An 18,667-nucleotide genomic window follows, 5' to 3' on the forward strand; every position below is an offset into this window, starting at 1 on the left:
ACCTTTATGCCAAACACGATCGAAAGCCTTTGAGATGTCAAGAGCAACTACTTGTGTTTCACCGAACCTTTCCATTGAATTAGTCCATAAATGGGTAACATAAGCCAGAATGTGCGCCTCCGTAGCCAGGTGGGAAGGAGCAGTAGTGCGTAGCACATCATGCTTCTTGATTAGACCGGGGTTCGAGCCCGTCACCACCAAATACAGAGGATGCGGAAAGGTCAGGGAATGACCACCGCATAATCCCAGGGCAATATGGCCTTTGTTGCTAATGCTCCTGAAAACCAAATAACAACAATAAGCCAGAATATCCCCAGTGGATCGACACTGGCGGGATCCATACTGGCAATCACTGATCAGACGGAAGGTTTTTAGGTAGCTTAAGAGTTGGCCTTCTGTTCTTCCTTCTGCAAAAGAAACAACACTTTCTTTCAAAGGTTGCACTGGACATTTCCTGATTTTTTTTTTTTTTTTTTTGAAACAAATCAAGTTTTTCTGCTTTTCTTCTGATAATCAAGCAATATTTCAGTTTTCTCCAAGCGTACAAATACTAGTTCTAAATGTAACATTTTCCAAACTTTTTCTTTCAACAAACTCCACTTTCTTATTTCTAATGTAAATAATTTGACCATTTATTCCTGCTGTACAAAATAACTATAGGCCAACAGTTTGTGTTCCAATTACAACTGTATGTTTCATATAATTTATAAACCATTCTTGACTTCACTGAATTATAGAAAATGATTATTTATAGTTTTCGGTATATTGCCTGTGTTTCCATCAATCTTTGTATCATGTCATACGGTTGAGAGGAGGAGAACGTTCTTTCTAGGTTTCAGAATGTAAGTTGTTTGTTTGTTTCTTTGGGGATTTATTAGGCACAATGGCATCTATGGCCATAGCGCACCATCAGAATGTAAGAAACAAATGTGCAACATCATTGGAAAGTAAATAAGCTTGTAAATTTGTTACCACAGTTGGAGAGGAAAACTAGTTGGATCTGATTTTGTCATTGTATGACAGCTTATAGTTTTGTACTAATTCAGTTGCAAAATCATATCTAACAGATCACTGTCTGTGGTTATGTTGCATCCTGAATCAATTATAGTCCTGCAAGCTGTTTTACTATCAGTGGATGGCTGTTATTCATTTTGAAAGGGCCATTATGGTACAAGTTTTGTGTTAACCAATGCATAACTTTTAATTCCATATATTCCAGATTTGCTGGGGATGTCTTGTCAGAAACTCTTTCACCCCCCCAAACTCATTGACGACAGTTCACAACTTTTTTTCGACATCGCTAGACAGTGCAGCGTCAAGTCAGTTTGGTGTGCCATAAGCATTGGGAGATCAAAATTGAGAGGAGTGTGTTATAGGCCTAATGACTATGATGAGTATAATAAGAAACTGTACAGGGAAATAGAGTGGCCAAGTAAATCAGAGACTCTTATAATGGGTAATTTTAATTTTCCAGATATTGACTGGAATTTGTGAGTTGGTCATTCACACAATAGCAAGGCTTTTGAAGATTTATTGGATGATTGTTTTCTACAAGCAAGTTCGGGAGGCAACTAGAGGGAGTAATACCCTTGATCTGATTATCAATAGTGATTCTTCATACACTAAGAATCTGCAGATAAAGGAACCACTAAGTGGCAGTGATCAGTGTGCTGAAGTGGGATTTACTCAAAGAAGTAACTACCATCACAGGTAAAGGGAAGGGTTTTTGCTTTCATAAAGGTGACTACAATGGTCTGAGACAGTCTTTAAATTCTATACGGTGGGACCAACTGATGATGTTACCAAGAGCAAATTCAAAATGGGAAGCATTCAAAGAATTTATCTTGGAAGCTACTAGGTTTTACATACCAACTAAGAAATATTGTTCAAAGCCTAAATGGAATGGATGTCAGATGAACTAATGAGACACATGGCAGAGAAGAAAAATGCATGAGATACATATAAATTAATGGGTGACATGGAAGCCTATGATAGATATAAACTGGTCTGTAACCAAACAAAGGAGATTAGGCAAGCAAAGGTAGATGAGAAATCTTTGGCAAAGGATGCAAAGAAAAACAGCAAAGAGTTCTTTACCTATGTAAACTCTAGAAGGAAAGGGATGAATCAGATTGGTCCACTGGATATTGATAGTTCAACTGTTGATGATCCTGATTAGGTGGCTAACAAACTAAATGAGTATTTTGCATCTACATTCACATATGAGAAGTTATTCAGGGAGGTGAATTAAACTCTGGCAGTGAGCTACACGATTTTGTAATAACTGAGAGGAAAGTGGAGGAGAAATTGTTGAAGATAAACATAAAAAAGGCACCCAGGGTGGATGGAATCTATCCAGTTATATTAAAGGAGGCAGCATAGGAAGTAAGCAAACCCATAGCCATAATTATGAGAGCTTCCTTGGACTCAGGGGAGGTACCCATGGACTGGAGATGTGCAAACGTGACCCCAATTCACAAAGGAGGATCAAAGGGCGACACAAGTAATTATAGACCTGTTAGTTTAACTTCTGTTCCAGGGAAATTAATTAAGGCAATGGTTAAAGAAGCACTGCAGGACCATCTAGACAAGGCTTCAGTTATAGTTCGGACACAGCATGGTTTTGTTAAGGTTATTATTTGTTATTTTAGTTTTTAGGAGCATTAGCAACTAAGGCCATATTGCTCAGAGGATATGCGATGGTTATTCCCTGAACTTTCCGCATCCTCCGTATTTGGTGGGCATGGGCTCAAACCCGGGTCTAATGAAGAAGCGTGAGCTACGCACTGCTGCTCCTGCCCACGTGGCTACAGAGGCACCGTTTTGTTAAGGGAAAGTCTTGCCTGACCAATTTGATTTGATACTACGATGTGGTCACAAAGGAACTGGATGCAGGGAATAACTTTGATATCATATATTTGGATCTTAGAAAGGCTTTTGATACTGTTGCACATGGAAGACTGCTGAACAAATTGGAGCAGTGTGGAATTGGAGGCAAATTGCTGCTATGGATAACGGGATGGTTGAGTGGAAGAAGACAGAGTGGTAATCAATGGACACTGCTCATCATGGACTAATGTTATTAGTGGAGTTCCTCAGGTTTCAGTGTTTGGTCCATTGTTGTTTTCTGTATTTATAAATGATACTGATGATGGAATATCAAGCTTAACGTCCAAGTTTGCAGATGATACAAAAGTTGGCGGGGTTGTTAAGGACACTAATGACAGTACACTGTTGCAACAGGATCTAGAAAAGTTGAGCCGATGGGCTGAGAGGTGGCAAATTAAGTTTAACACTGACAAATGTAAAGTACTACATATGGGAAGCAGTAACCCCAGAGTAACGTATCAACTCTGTGGTACTACACTGACAGTGGTCGAGAAAGAAAAGGACCTGGGGGTAATTGTGCAGGCAGATATGAAGTTTTCTGAGCAGTGCAGATGGTCTGCAAGAGTAGCTCATGGTGTCTTGTCAATGATATACAGGAATTTTTCTAGCAGGAATAAGGTTTTTTGTTGTTTTGGTTTTTAGGAGCATTAGCAACTAAGGCCATATTGCTCCGGGATATGCGGTGGTCATTCCCTGACCTTTCCACATCCTCCGTATTTGGTGGTAACGGGCTTGAACACCGGTCTAATCAAGAAGCGTGTGCCACACACTGCTGCTTCTTCCCACCTGGCTACGGGGGCGACTTAGGGATAAGGAGATGATTATCCCCTTATGGTCAGGCCACACCTTGAGTACTGTATATATTCGTTCCAAATACTGTGGACAGGTATTTGGAACGAATGGAGGGGTAAAATGGGAGCTTTTTTTTTTTTTTTTTTTTTTTTGGCTGATGCTGCATAAGCCTGCTTTCTTGCATCATATGACTCTACTAATACTAATTTCCTCCAGTTTAATAAATATTTCTAGCAAATCCTGAACAGGTGCTAACTTGTCTTGTTAATATTTCTTGTGCAAGTCTGCTCCCATTATTCTTTTCCCTACATTAAGAAAACTTTTGACTTTCAAAAAGCAGGAAATTAGGTATTTCCGGCTACCTCCAACATGACCAGGTAGCCAGGATAATACATGAGAAATTAGCGAGGAATTACCAGTTGATCAAAGAAAATGTACCACATTACAAGTACAGGCATCCCCCATATAACACCGTACTTCTACAACACAGTTTCGCTCTAACAAAATTGATAAATTGCGGCAATCCTCGCACAACACGTTACTTATATAACATGGTTAGAGAAAACGTGGCAAACCTCACATAACACATTATTTTTGAGCTTTCGTGCAGGGAAAACCCACTATTATGTTGATATAATTTTTCAACGTTTCCATTCTTTTTTGTGAATTCTCGCTTTTGACTATGCAAAAAAAAAAAAGGAAATCCTTGTATTTTATTTTGTTGGGAAATCCTCGTGTTAAGTTATGTGCTGTCGAACTTGTGGGGAAAAATAATCTAGATTTCAAAGTTATGCTGAAATTGGATAACATGCCAGGCCATCCTGGCATGTTATCCAATCAAAGACAAATTGTTATCCATCAAAGACAAATTCCATCATAAATCTGGAGAGTTTTTTGCAACACAGAAGTTATTATATGCAGATCAAAAATTTAAGTCATCCAAAAAAGATTTAAGTCATCCAAACGTTGAAGATTTAAGATTTAATTAAAATTAATCTTGAAGATTTAAGATTTAATTAAAAAGATTTAAGTCATCCAAACGAAGCCCTACCACCTAATACAATTTCTTTAATTTACCTTTAAAACCCATTACATCAGAAAATTGTTACAATGGATTTTGGAAAAAACTGATTCCGAATCTATTGAAGTGATGGAAGCATGGAAACATTTTTTCAAATGTGGACTGTATCAGAATCATAGCTTTATCACTCAAATTAAAACCAACCGTCAAAATTAACTGAGTGTTGGAAAAATGTATGGCCAGAGGCAGTTCATTCAGGAAATATGGTAAAACTGGCAGAAAACAGAATCAGTGCAATAGTACAACTTGCTAAGTCGGTAGGAGGAGAAGGTTTTGATGATATGATTATTGAAGACATTCAAGAATTACTGGCTTGCAAAGCGGATTTGGTGGAAATGGCATTGGAGGTAAACAAAATCAATTCAGAGGATGATAGTGCAGATGAAAATTCTGAAGTTCCAAATTTTACACTAAAAAGCATACGGGAAGGCATAAACTTAGTCAAGCAATCAGAATCTTATTTTTTAGATGCAGATCCTTCAACTGAAAGGAACACGTAACTCAAAAGTGGGCTTCAAAAATGCTTACCTGCATACAATGAAATTTACAAAGATCAAACAAAAGCAAACAAATCAGATTACTGATTTTTTAGAGAGAGCAGAAGATACATGAAATCTAGATGCTGCAGAAGAAAGGTCAGAAGGTGATGATATTGATATTCTGCAACAGAGAAAATGTTCTCATTTGATTGTGCTTAGCACCGATGAAGAGGAAGAAAATTAAATGAACGTACATTATCTGACATATATGTATCAGTTTGTAAGGCATCTGTTCAATTATTACTAATTTTAATAAAAATTAAATTTCTGATAGTTAAAAAAAAAGCTGTATTTTTTGTTAGCTTTTATAGTGTAATCCCCTTTTTTGTACTGGTTCTTAGTCCCGTATAACATGGTTTCGCACTACATGAGATTTTATAGGAACCTAACTACCATGTTATATGAGTGTTACCTGTACGAATCTTAGGCAGTACCACAGACCCCAACCCATAAGCTGTAACTGGAACTGCGAAACAGACCAGACATAGCCCTTGTTGACAAGAAGAAAAAGGCTACCTATTTGATAGACATAGCAGTGCCCAACTCTGACAACCTTCAAAAAACCCAAGAGGAAAAGATCAGGAAGTACATGAACCTAAAACAGTCAAAGTGATATGGCGTATGCAACAAGCAATGACTATCCCTATCATCATGCTAACCATCAGTATGCTGCCAAAGTACCCATCATGGGGTGGACCCCACCCCCCAATCAGGGAGAAATAATATAAGAGCAACAGACTCCTTCATTTATACACAGCTAAATATAGATTAGCAAATTTGCAATAGTGGCATCGTTTAAGTTACATCTCATATTGCGAATACCTTCACGACGAGTTGCCATGACATTGCACTACTTCGAATAACTAACGCTTCACCCGAAGGAGAAGACTGTTGTTACTTATTCTCAGTGGATACCACCACCACCCAGACGGCACTGACACATAGTATAAGAGAAACAATAATAATAATAATAATTTTGGATTATCTGTGCTTCCTCTTCTTGTGTAGACAATCACAAGTTCAGTTTATCCTACACTGAGAAAAAAGTAAACTACTAGACTTCTAGCACAGTAAAGATAACAAAATTATTTTCTCCCTACCAAAAAATATCATATAGAATTGAAGAACCAACACCAAAAGTTTCACAAACCACTTTGAAAATCTCACTGTCACATTTAACAATGAATATCTGTAGATAGTTATGAAGATAACAGTTTCTTTAAGATATTTTATTTCAGCATAACCTCAAAATGATGTGCCCAAATCAACAATGTTTCCCCCCCCCCGGGCCAAATACAAATGAGTAGGTGACTGCATTATGTCAGTCTAATTCTCTATTTTATATGAATTGTAATGATTAAATGATTCTCCCCTGTTAATTATCTCTGCATCATTAGTCTTGTTCATAAATAGTAAGAGATAATAATGTAGTGACTTTTTGACAAACTTCCTCTTGCCATAAATTACTAATATATAAATATGTCTTGATTCCAAAACAAATGTATTGCTCATTATTGTGTGTTTACTTCTAAGTGAACGGAGTCAGTACAAACATATAGCTCTGAGATGTTAAATTTGACAATTCTCAGGTAGTTTGCTAGATTTGCTGAATTTCATAAAAATAGCTGGTATTTTTATGAAAAAAATGGATTTCCCAGTCTGGAAAGTTAAAGTTCTCCAAATTAACATAAAATATTGGGCATTCAATCATTATCTGTGTAGTGAAATTGTTATTTTCAATTGCCACTAAGTTTTATTTCAGCAACAGTTAGTTAAAAGAAGATTATTTTTTAGTTATTTTCTTACTTACCCTCCACATTTGAGTCCCAAAGCCATCAGTGCAGATTTAAGACGATCTAATCCTAGAGATGCAAGCTCCTAAAGGTAAAAGGTAATAATAATGTGGGATTTCAGCAAATAAATTAACAAAAAAGTGATATGCAAAGGGTTAACAGAACTTTTCTTATATTACTACTAAAAAATTAAATATACAAATACAAATCTTTAAAGGCAAAGATGTAGCCGCATGTAATGTAAATGTAAAATAACTTGACAAAGACAAAAATGGATTATTTCCTTTATGATATTATGTTCTCTAGAAAGGAGTGTATGCATCTTTTTTTTTTTTTCCTCAGACCTACAAAGGTGAGGTTTTTCAGAAAGGTACTATTAAAGACATATTCAATAAATGAAACTGAAAAAGGGCACTACCTGACAGAGTAGACAATGCCCAGTAAGGCTGATAATAAAAATAGAGAAACCTAAATCAATAGAAGTTCCCAGACTGATCAAGTTAAGCACTGCACAGCAGTCAACTTTTGACTTTCAAAAAGCTAGAGATCGGGAAAACAGAACTTTTTTTGCAAAAAGCAGGAATGCTTCCCAAAAAACAGTAGATTTTTCGGAAAAAAACAGGTTTTTTGAAGTCCACACTGCACTAGAAAAATAAATTTCACTGGCAAAATATACATTTTATATTAAAAACGGCCATAAACTTAGCCATAAACTCAGCACAGTACACTTTTAAAAATTATCCTACCTAACATTTTTCTATCTGTAGCTCCGTATTTGGATATTCTATTAGACATCAAATTTTGAATTCTTCAAGAAAGATATTATTGCAGACTTTGCCGTCTTCAGAAACGCTGAGTCAAAGTATTGTTCATTACAATGGCACTGCTGTCTAGACTTGGCTGTTAGGAGCATTTCCAAAGCATCACCAGAAATAGATCTGAACTCAGCTTTTATTTTTCTACCTTTGCCTGAATATTCTTTCACACTCAGCACTGCTATGAGGAATTGTTAAAATGGCAAACATGACTCGGAATAATTTCAAGCTTTCTTGTGCACTTGTCAGTTCCCCGACCATGGGCCACTGTACATCAATTACTTCATTCATAATAGCTTCTGGTAGGTCCTCACACTTAAACAAAAAAAAAAAAAAAAAAAGATGCAGAAACATCTTCTGCTTCGTCTGTTTCTTTATATTTAAAGACTTTCAAGAAGCACTAGAGACTTGTCCACAAACAATTTCAAATTTGAAAATGATGCACTGCCAAATTTGTGCTATCTCAGCATTATAAGAACATTTTTCAATGGAAACTTATACACCATTTAGTTAGATTCAGTCATATAGTACTTCATCACTGGGCAAAAGAATAGAATCTTCTCAACCTGTTTTAGATTTTTGACTACCATGGCAGTAAAAAATGCAAATTTTCAAATGTTGGCATAACAGTTAGAAGAAACAAGTAAATTGCTTTATTCAAGTTGGAAGAAAGAAACATGAACAGACTTTCTGCAGGATGGACTGAAGACATTCCTAGAATTATCAAGCTTGCATGGTCTGTTTAAGATTGCTTTTACCAGAAATATGTAATTCATAGGTTCTTTTTCTTTTATTGAGTTTATCAATTAGTCCTCTTTCAAAACTTTTGGATCATGAAATGGATTGAACATGAGTCAGTGCTACTTACTCACTAGTGATGGGTTGATGTAATTCTAGAAAGTATTCCTATTGTTTTTCTCACCTTGTCTTTAAACAGCTTGTCAAAGGTTGTCACTGTTCTACTAGTCTTGTTTCAAAATCATTTTTAATTCAGTGCCATCAGTTGAAATTCTTTAAATTTATCTTTCCTTTTAGCACTTCTATCTAGGTAGTAGTAAGTATTCATCCACTTTCACAGGAAGGCATACAGATCTCTTTTCTGCACACAATTAATATAACAAGGCCAGCCTACTACCACCAAGTGCTCAACTCCTCTTTTAATATCCTTGCTACTCGAGTTTGTTGCCAACCATAATAGGTGCATTATCAAAACTAAGTCCAGATCTTGAATGAATTCCACATGATTTCACCACACTGTTAAAAAAAAAATGTCCAATGTTGTACCCCATAGAGTCACATTGATGTTTTTTTTAACAAAAGATCACCATGATGGGACAGCTTTGAATCACTTTGATTATTGCCACCTGTAGCAATCAAAATAGCCCATGTTTCAGTATCATGACTACCTCTTCTTTCCCTATCTGTGCAATTTCACTAACAATGACTGTTGTTTTTGTTCTTCCACAACTGGATTTTTTTTTTTTTTTTTTTTGCTCTTAGGAAACATATTTCTGAACAATGCACCTGCATGATCAGCACAACTCAGAGGAAGATTATAGTCTGTGACAAAAAATGCAAATAAACTTTCAACAAATATATTACAAAATAACAATATTATTACAAATAATAATGTTGCATTTCATTGTCACTATGAAATGCAACATTATTATTTTATTATTATTTTTTTTTGCATTTCTTTCTATCCATGCTGTCATTATGCTTATTTGTTTGAAAATGTCTGATTACATCAGGTTTCCCAGTGCTTGAAATCAAAAAATTACATCTACATACATACATACACAAGGCAAACTGTATGTATGTAGATTTTACCTTTTTTTTTAGATTTTTGAGGTACATCTAAAATTTTATGAATTTCTTTGGTATCTTATTGAAAGACACTGTTAATTCTTGATGGCCAATTCATTAACAAAAATAAACAGAAATTCAGAAAATTGATAAAAAAATTTTTTTTTTAAAAAAATCTAATTTTAATGTAGTTTTTTTGTGAAAAGAAAAAAAAAAAGGATAAACTCTTTGTCATCAATTATACTATGACAATGAGATGGAGAAGGATCAAACTGAGTAAAAGACAAATTCCATCATAAATTCCATCATCAGCAAACAGGATACGATGCAATTATTTAAATAAGCCCTGACAAACTTGGAGTTATTACGAAACTCCTAGTTTGTCAGGGCTTATTTAAATAATTGAAACAGATGTTAGACATTTAATTCAAACAATGAAGCACTGCTCTTATGTAAAGCAAAAGAATGCTAACATCTATCCAAGTTACAATAATATAAGAGCTGAGAAGAAGCTCTATTTTCCTGACAAGGATCATTCACAATTATTGCTCTGCTGGCTGAACTAAGGCTCCAAAGATTTCATCCACCTTTCAAGCACATGAAATCATTTCTGCCAATGTTGCTGGAATATGCACACTGTCTTGACATCAAAAATGGGAATTTGATAGACATAGTGAATATAAAGGTTCTCTTAAAAGTACAGCAATAGCAATTAGTTCATAATGTCACTAGTTCCAATCCACCTCTTTGCCTCATGATTAATAAAAGAGAAAAGAATACTGCAAAAATACATGAACTTATTCAGAAAAAATCTATAAATGGGATGAACCTACTAGGTTCATAAGGTGAAACTTGGATGTAGATAACATAGCATGGCCTTTAAGAATCATTTACAATCCACAAATATTAATGGAATAAACAAAGTGTGATCAATAGATGTACTGTTATTTTACAAGATTTATCCAGTTGTCATGCATTAAATTCAGAGGCTTTCAATCAGCAAACAACAGAAAACCTTTTGGTAAAAGACACCCTGTGGTAATTCTTCAAATAGCTCATCAGAAACATGCAGGAAGCATTGAATTAACATCTGAAAGAATATTTGGAAATGTATTGTGTGGAAGTCTCCAAAATATCAATGAATGAAAAATTTATTCATTTGCTTCTGGTGTAATTAGATTCACTTATTACAAACAAAAAACTTTTGCCTCACAAGTGGACATTAAAACTTTCAGAAAGGACTTTAAGTACAGCTACATCAAAAGTTATATAAATCACTGGACTAGGATCAAATGGCTTCTGGAATTAGCAAAGACAAGACTGCATTAAATAACATACTTTCTTCTGGTTTTCCTTTTTGTTTATTCTGCTTAATTCTTAAATATTCTGCTTAACTGCTGGATTAAAAATGCACTTAATTGACCTTAATAAATGTTTCACTCATTATGAAATCATTAATAATTAATTCATTAAACTCATCATAATACTAAGAAAATAGGTTTAGCCAGGTTATGATACGTTCTGGCCCATCTGCACTGATGGAAAATGCTATTCATAGTTTGTTAATGAATGTACTACATTCTACCTTCTGGTTCAACAAACTCTGAACAAACAGCTAAAAATGCCCAAACGTCTACACCAGTTCCTAATATACTTATCCCAGGTAATTCGCAGGAGATTCCAGGAGAAGAAAACTTATTTAATGTTGATCCTACTAGTACTAGGTCTAATCTCATTTCTCATAAAATAGTCTGCTACTCCTACCATGCTCATCTTCAATGCCACAATAGTCTTACTTTTCTTCTAAGCATTTTCCAATTCCACATAAATCACAAATGTCCTACCATGGAATATGAGGGTAATCCCACATATGGGATTACCCCTCTGAATGTCTGTGTTACATAGACATTCAGCTTCTGCTCCATGCTTACTCACAGATATTTCAATAAGCACTTCTGAATTAGCATCTGCAATTCCACCACTTTCTGTCAAATCATATGATCAGCAACTACCATCCGTTCATGATTCAGCTCCAAACTCACTGAAGCAACTTTTCCTTATGTGTATTTCTTTTGAAATAACCTTCCTAAAGTGTATTTTACAAAAGATGCAATCTAAAGAAATTCAAGCTGAATGTCAGAAAATAACTAATTTCTCAATCTTCAACCCATACACAATACTGAAGTACTATGGTTTCTAATACATGTGTTTGGGGTAACCATAATTTTGCATATGAGAGTCTGAAGTCCAATACAAAAGAGGCAATTTTATCTACTATCTTCAGATTAGTATAATAATAATAAAAAGTACTTTACCTCCCATGATGAAAATGCAGACAAATCTAAATGAGCTCCAGCATGTGTGAGGGCACTACCGGTTTCTTTCTAGAAAATAAAACATTTTTCATAAATGAATAAAAGGTTTGAAAGTATTGTTATCAGTTTTATTACACACTAACAGAATTATAACTGCATGCTCACATTGAACAGCATAACTGTAGTTATTTGAATCTCCAAATGTTAATTCCAGGAAATCTGCTCTTTTGTGTTCAGATAGCATAACATTTTCTTTTATGGTTAGCATTTGATTCATTTTATTAACAAACAATACTTTCCAATTCTGAAAATTATAAATCTAGAAAATAGAAGGAAACAGAAGAGAACCAAATAATAATGAATGACTGTGGATTAGTTGTAAATAAATTTATATCTCTAAAATGAAACATAAACAAAAATTAACAGAACCATATGAAAATGCAATAATTGAATAACTTTGATAATGTAAACTTTAATATGCAATTCATGCAGCATTTTTCTCAATTCAGGCAGATTTATTAGTATTAAAATAGCAGAATGATGCAAGAAAGAAGTTTGTAGCATGTCAAAAAATAAATAAAATGTCTCCCTAGATATATTTTATCTATTTTAGCATTAGCAAGGGCGCATGATGCAAAAAAGCAAGCTTATATAGCATCAGCCAAAAAAAAAAAAAAAAAAAAAACACCCCCCACCTTTCTCATTTCACTCATCCACCCACTCCAAATGTTTGTCTAGTTCTGCCTTGAATCTGTTTAAGCTATCAACTTCTACAACAACAGATAGAAGTTTTTTCCAGCAATCAACCACCCGCTGGTTAAATGCAAATTTCTGCACATCTATTCTACAACTGTCTTTCCTCAATTTGAATTTATGCCCCCCCGCCCAGGTTGGTAATCTGAGCAAGAGGAAGAATCCCATCAACGTTGAGCATGCTCAAACCATTCAAGGCCCTTTCACCTCGATCAGATCACCTCGCAGGTGCGTAGTCTCTAGACACTTTAATTTGCAAAACTTAAGCCTTTTTTCGTAAGAGCAACCCTTTGTTCCATTCACTAATCTTGTTACCCTTCTCTGTACTCGTTCCAACAACTCTACGTCCTTCTTAAAATGAGGCCTCCAGACCTGTACAGAGTACTCAAGATGTGTGGCCTGACCATTGCCTTATACAAGGGAATAATCATCCCTGCTAGAAAACTTCATATCTGCCTGCACAGTTACCCCCAGGTCCTTTTCACTCTCTCTACCTCTGTCAGTGTAGTACCACACAGTTGATACGTTACTCTGGGGTTACTGCTTCCCATATGCAGTACTTTACATTTGTCAATGTTAAAGTTCAGTTTCCACCTCTCAGCCCATCTACTCAACTTTTCTGGATCCTGTTGCTGTTGTTATTTGATTTTTAGGAACATTAGCAACTAAGGCCATATTGCTCTGGGGATATGCGGTGGTCATTCCCTGACCTTTCCGCATCTTCCTTATTTGGTGGTCACGGGCTCGAACCTCGGTCTAATCAAGAAGCGGGTGCTATGCACCCGCTTCTTGATTAGACCGAGGTTCGAGGTTCCTGCCTACCTGGCTACGGAGGCGCCTAGATCCTGTTGCAGCAGCGTACTGTCATTAACAACCCTGCCGACCTTCGTATCATCTGCAAACTTTGACATTAAGTCAATATCATCAATATCATTAATGAATACAGAAAACAACTTATTGACCTTAATAAACGTTGTTTCATGTTTCACTCATTATGAAATCATTAATAATTAATTCATTAAACTCATCATAATACTAAGAAAATAGGTTTGGCCAGGTTATGATACGTTCTGGCCCATCAGCACTGACAGAAAATCCTATTGATAGTTTGTTAATGAATGTAATGAATTTCTTCCAAATATTTATCTAACTCCTCTTTAAATGCACATAAGTCTCTAATTTACAGGGTAGTTGATTACTCTTTAAAATAAAGGCAAATAAAACTTTAAAATAAAAGCAAAGTGTCACTCTCAGTTTACAGTGCCTCAGTCTATGGTTATTTCTCTGTAAGTTAAATCTGTCCCCTTGTTTGTATAAAAGACAAAGCGAAAATACAGTAGAACCTCAAAAATCTGGCACTTTCTGATTATTTTTCCTGTGCAGGCAGATATGAAGTTTTCTTCTGCTCTTCAATTGTAGAAGAGCAGAAGGGAAACAAGGCAGCCGGAGTTAAAAAAAAAAAAAAACTGTAGGTACCATATTTATGCATCATGTTTATTAATTATTTCTAAAAATTCACTGTAGTACTTAATAATACAGTTGTATTTATTTAATTTATTATTAAAGTGATTCAATTGCTGAAATTATATCACACTATTTATACCTCATATTAAAAAATGTTGGATAATCACAGTGCCAATACCAGAAGGAGTTCCACCAAGCCACAACTTTTATTTCTTATGGAAATATACCATATCCACTAGATCACTCTGACAGCATGGGTTAAAACTTTGTCTTAATGCTAGCAACTATTGTTCTGTGGAGATTATAGGAATCAGAGCTACTGTATTATTTAATAAAAATAACGAATTGCACCTGAGTAATTAAGGTATACGTATAATGTTCAAAAAATTGGAATTTTCAAAAATCCGGCATGCGCTGGGTTCAAAGGATTCGGCATGCGCTGGGTTTCCAAAGTTTATAGCCTAAAAAACTAGTCTCTTAATATCTGTTTATATTCACAACTAATCTTGTTGCCTTCCTTTGTACTCTTTCAAGAAAGCATCTCAATATTTTTTTTTAAAATGAGGTCTGCTGCCTATATATGGTATTCAAGATGTGATCAGATCAGTGATTTGTATACTTACATAATTACTTCCATATAACTACTGGAAAAATTATCGTACTGCAAGATAATTTCAAGTCAGAATGAAATGCAATTCCCAAATCCTTTTCAACTTTAACAATATTAAATAAGCTACCACTGAATTCAGATTTAATTTGAGATTACAGTAACCCAGCTGCATAAACTTGAATTACTTACAATAAAGCTATTGCAAGTATAATAATGCCATTCTTTATATATATAATATATATATACTGTCCAGCTAAAACATTATGACTATCCCTGTGTTTTAGTAATTGGACATTCCTCCCCACCAGTGGCAGACATTTTGTGGGGAGAACAATACTGCATGTTCATGGCACGCAGTCCATGTGAAATACCTGATTAATATGGGCAAGTGAATTGATATGATGGACTTTGAAAAAGGGATGATTGTCAGGTACTGGTTGAAAGGTATTAAAAAAACTGTGAATCTTGTGGGCTATTCATGGAGTGCTGTTGTTAAGGTGTTCCAGGAGTGGATGGATAGTGGACTGAGAAGCAGGCACAGGCTAATGGCGGGCACAAATGCCTTGTCATGCCTGATCATGGTGTATGTAGGCTGTCCCAATCTGTGCAAACCAACAGATGGAAAACAATGAAAACATTTTCCATCTACTGGCTTGCACAAGGTGTTTCCGTTTTAAAATCAATGGCTGACTGTGGATGTTAACCAGAGGACAACCAGCTTTGTTTCCAAAACCACAATTCAATTAAACCTCCTCTGTATATAGCAGTGGTTTCCAATCTTTTGTCACTCAAGTCAAACTTTAAGTTAAAAGACAAATATTAATGGCACACTGAAATAGTGATTGCCATTGAACTAAATGGAATTTTTCCTAATCGTGCAACATACTTGAACAGAGTTACAGCACACTAATGTGCCGAGGCACACTGGCTGGGAACCTGTATATGGGAGTCTCTGAAGTAGGTCAAGGTACTTATGCTTACAGCAACCCACTACCAATGATGGCTAAAATGTGCATCTGAAAGGCATCTTTGAACTAACAATGACTGAAAAAAATTGCCTTTTTTTCAAGAAATCGCATTTCCTGCTATGCTGCCACATTTTTTTTTTTTTTTTTTTTTATGAAAACACCAAATGAGAGGTATTAGAACCTATAGTACTTAGTACCGTGCTTGGGTTGGAGGTTGAGAAGACGAAAGAAGATATTTGTTGACATTGGGCTTGAACTCCTGTAGACTGTAATTTTCAGGAAATATGTATGAAGGAAGGTTGTTCCAGAAAAATGGCAGTTGATGAATAAATGAGGAAGATGAAAAGTTGGTTCTGTGAGTTTGAAGTTGGACAGTAAATGGATGTTGGCTGTTGGCTGCAAGTGTTCAGACTGTTTTGAAAGAGAGAGCGTGGGAATTATAGAAGCCAATTAAGAAGAACAGTGCCCATGGAAGTATCTGTAGAAGAGGTATGCAGCAGAAACAGTACGTCTATGAGACAGCGAGTGGAGAGACTCTGTTAGAGATGAATCATTAATTAACCTAACTGCCTTCTTCTGAATTGAATCTAGAAGCCTCAGAGAGGTTTTGGGGGCACCACCCCAGGTGTGGGAACAATATTCCATGGTAGGGTGGATTCGCGATTTATACAGAATGAGCAGCTGTTTGGAAGAAAAGTAATGCCGAGAGTGAAAGAGAAAACCTCAAGTTTTTCAGATACAGAGAAAGCAATATTTGTAATGTGCTTGTGCCAAGAGAGATTAGAAGTCAGAGTAATCCCCAAAAGAGATATATCAATGTGCCTAGAAATCGCAGTGTCACCAAAGATAATCATAGGAGCAGAAGAATCCTTTTTGCAAGATATAAGACAAGATAGAGTTTCAGAAGGGTTGAAATCAACTAAGCTGTCTTTGCCTCACTGGAGAATTACCTGAAGATCGGCATTTAAGGAATTGGTAGCAGATTTTCGAGAAGAGTTGAAGCTGATTGGGAAGGGCAAGGTTTCTCAAAATGGAAAGTGGAATGCAATGTGCTATCATCAACAAAACTATGGATAGGATTTCCTGTCAATGGAGGAAGGTCATTAATATACAAAAGGAAAAGAATGGGGCAAAGAACTGAACCTTGGGGGATACGGGCATTAGTGGAGAAGTTAGAAGACAGACAGCCATCTACCATCACCCTTAGTGAGCGCTCAGAGAGAAAACTGGATAACCAATTATAAAAAACAGTTGGCAAACCATAAGATGGAAGCTAGTTTAGAAGACCTTTATGCCAAACACAATCAATGGATGGTAGGCGTATGGCAAAAAAACTGCAGAGAGAAATCATTCCAACATTCCAATACAACAGAAACAGGCAAGTGGGGACAGAGCTTTGGTATGGAGGATGTTTTCCTTTTAACCTCTTGAAGCTCCCATACCCCTAGATTGCACTCTGAGTGCTGAAAACTACCTATCCACTGTGGGAAGCAATTCTGGCAGCATAGTACAGTAAACCCCCGCTATTCGCGGGGGTTACGTTCATGAGAAATGCCGCGAATACTGAGTAATGGCTCCCATAGTAATAAAGGGATTCCGTTCTAAAGTATGAAATATATAAGAAAAACTAGTCTAAAATTTTGTCTATGTATGTATTATATGTACCTTCATAATATGACTATGTACATAGACAGTACCTAGTGAAATGCAAGCATATGGCATCGAAATGAAAATAAGAAACAATTTAATATTATTAAATGTAATATTTATTAGAAATTTCAAACAAATCTTTCAATCCAGGGCCTTTGCTATAGCTTAAAAACTTATCCCACCAGTTCTATCAACAGTTTCGTTAAAGTGTTGATAAAGGTGTTTTGCCCTTTCACGAATGATGAAAAGGGGAATTTTATTTTGAGTTCGGTCTTCTATCCACAGATTTAAAGCTTTTTCCATCTTTTCTAATTTATCATCACGAGTTACAGAGCAAATTTTTGAAGCAATTAGCGCGTTTTCACGGACACTACGGCGGATTTTTTCTTCCGATTTCTTGATTAATCGCACCGTTGACTCATTGATTTTATAATGTTTTGCCACTGAGGAGACACTTTCACCATTAGACATTTTGTCTAATAACTCAATTTTATTCGCTAATGTCATCACCTTCTTTGATCTTTTCAAAGAAGGGTTAGAAAGAACTTGTCCACAATAAAGTCACTTTCTTCCATTAACACACTCGAAAAAGTCTGTTTTACACTGCAAAACAGTAGATTTATCACTTTTGTAAGCATATCAATTTATAAATTGATAAATTTATTCAATTTATAAGCATATAAATTTAAAGGAAACGACGAAACTCATGACAAGTGCAGAACACATACTGAACAAGGATTAGCGAGAAACGTCCACGCTCGCGATTTTGTCACCCCTCTTCCCCCACCCACCGAGCGCTGTTTTGACCGGGAAAGATGATTTTAGCCACGCCCATGTTTTTTTATGGCGGAAAATGTTCACGGCGATTTAAAATTCACATTTTTTTAGGTTTCATTTTATATTAAATCAGCGATCGCGAATACGCGAAACCGCGAATACAGATACCGCGAATAGCGGGGGTTTACTGTACAACGTATCTCCTGCAACACAACACTGAGGTCTTATAAAGTCTATGTCTTGCCTTGTGGCAGTACTGCTGGACAACAAGAGAGACAACAAGAGATGGACACACCCATTATTAGGTTGGGGTCATAATGTTTGGACTGCACACTACAGCAGACTCTCAATTTACCGGGATCTAATTAACCAGGACATTTCAGGATTCCAAATTAAAAAAAAAAAAAAAATCAAC

At 35.8% G+C, this 18,667-nt stretch overlaps 1 protein-coding gene across 1 annotated transcript in view; it reads right to left on the minus strand.

Annotated features, from left to right (window-relative positions):
- Positions 1–18,667, minus strand: part of noi (splicing factor 3a subunit 3 noi) — a 96,857-nt gene that overhangs the window by 27,482 nt on the left and 50,708 nt on the right. The window contains exons 10-11 of the mRNA XM_090379100.1: positions 12,031–12,099; positions 7,112–7,179 (exon numbers count right to left, since the gene is read on the minus strand). Coding sequence (XP_090235226.1) covers positions 7,112–7,179; positions 12,031–12,099 — 137 coding nt within the window. The remainder of the gene's footprint in view (positions 1–7,111; positions 7,180–12,030; positions 12,100–18,667) is intronic.

Source organism: Mastigoproctus giganteus, chromosome 8, assembly GCF_048544385.1.
Source record: "Mastigoproctus giganteus isolate SK-2022 chromosome 8, ASM4854438v1, whole genome shotgun sequence".
In the NCBI taxonomy this organism is placed as follows: domain Eukaryota; kingdom Metazoa; phylum Arthropoda; class Arachnida; order Uropygi; family Thelyphonidae; genus Mastigoproctus; species Mastigoproctus giganteus.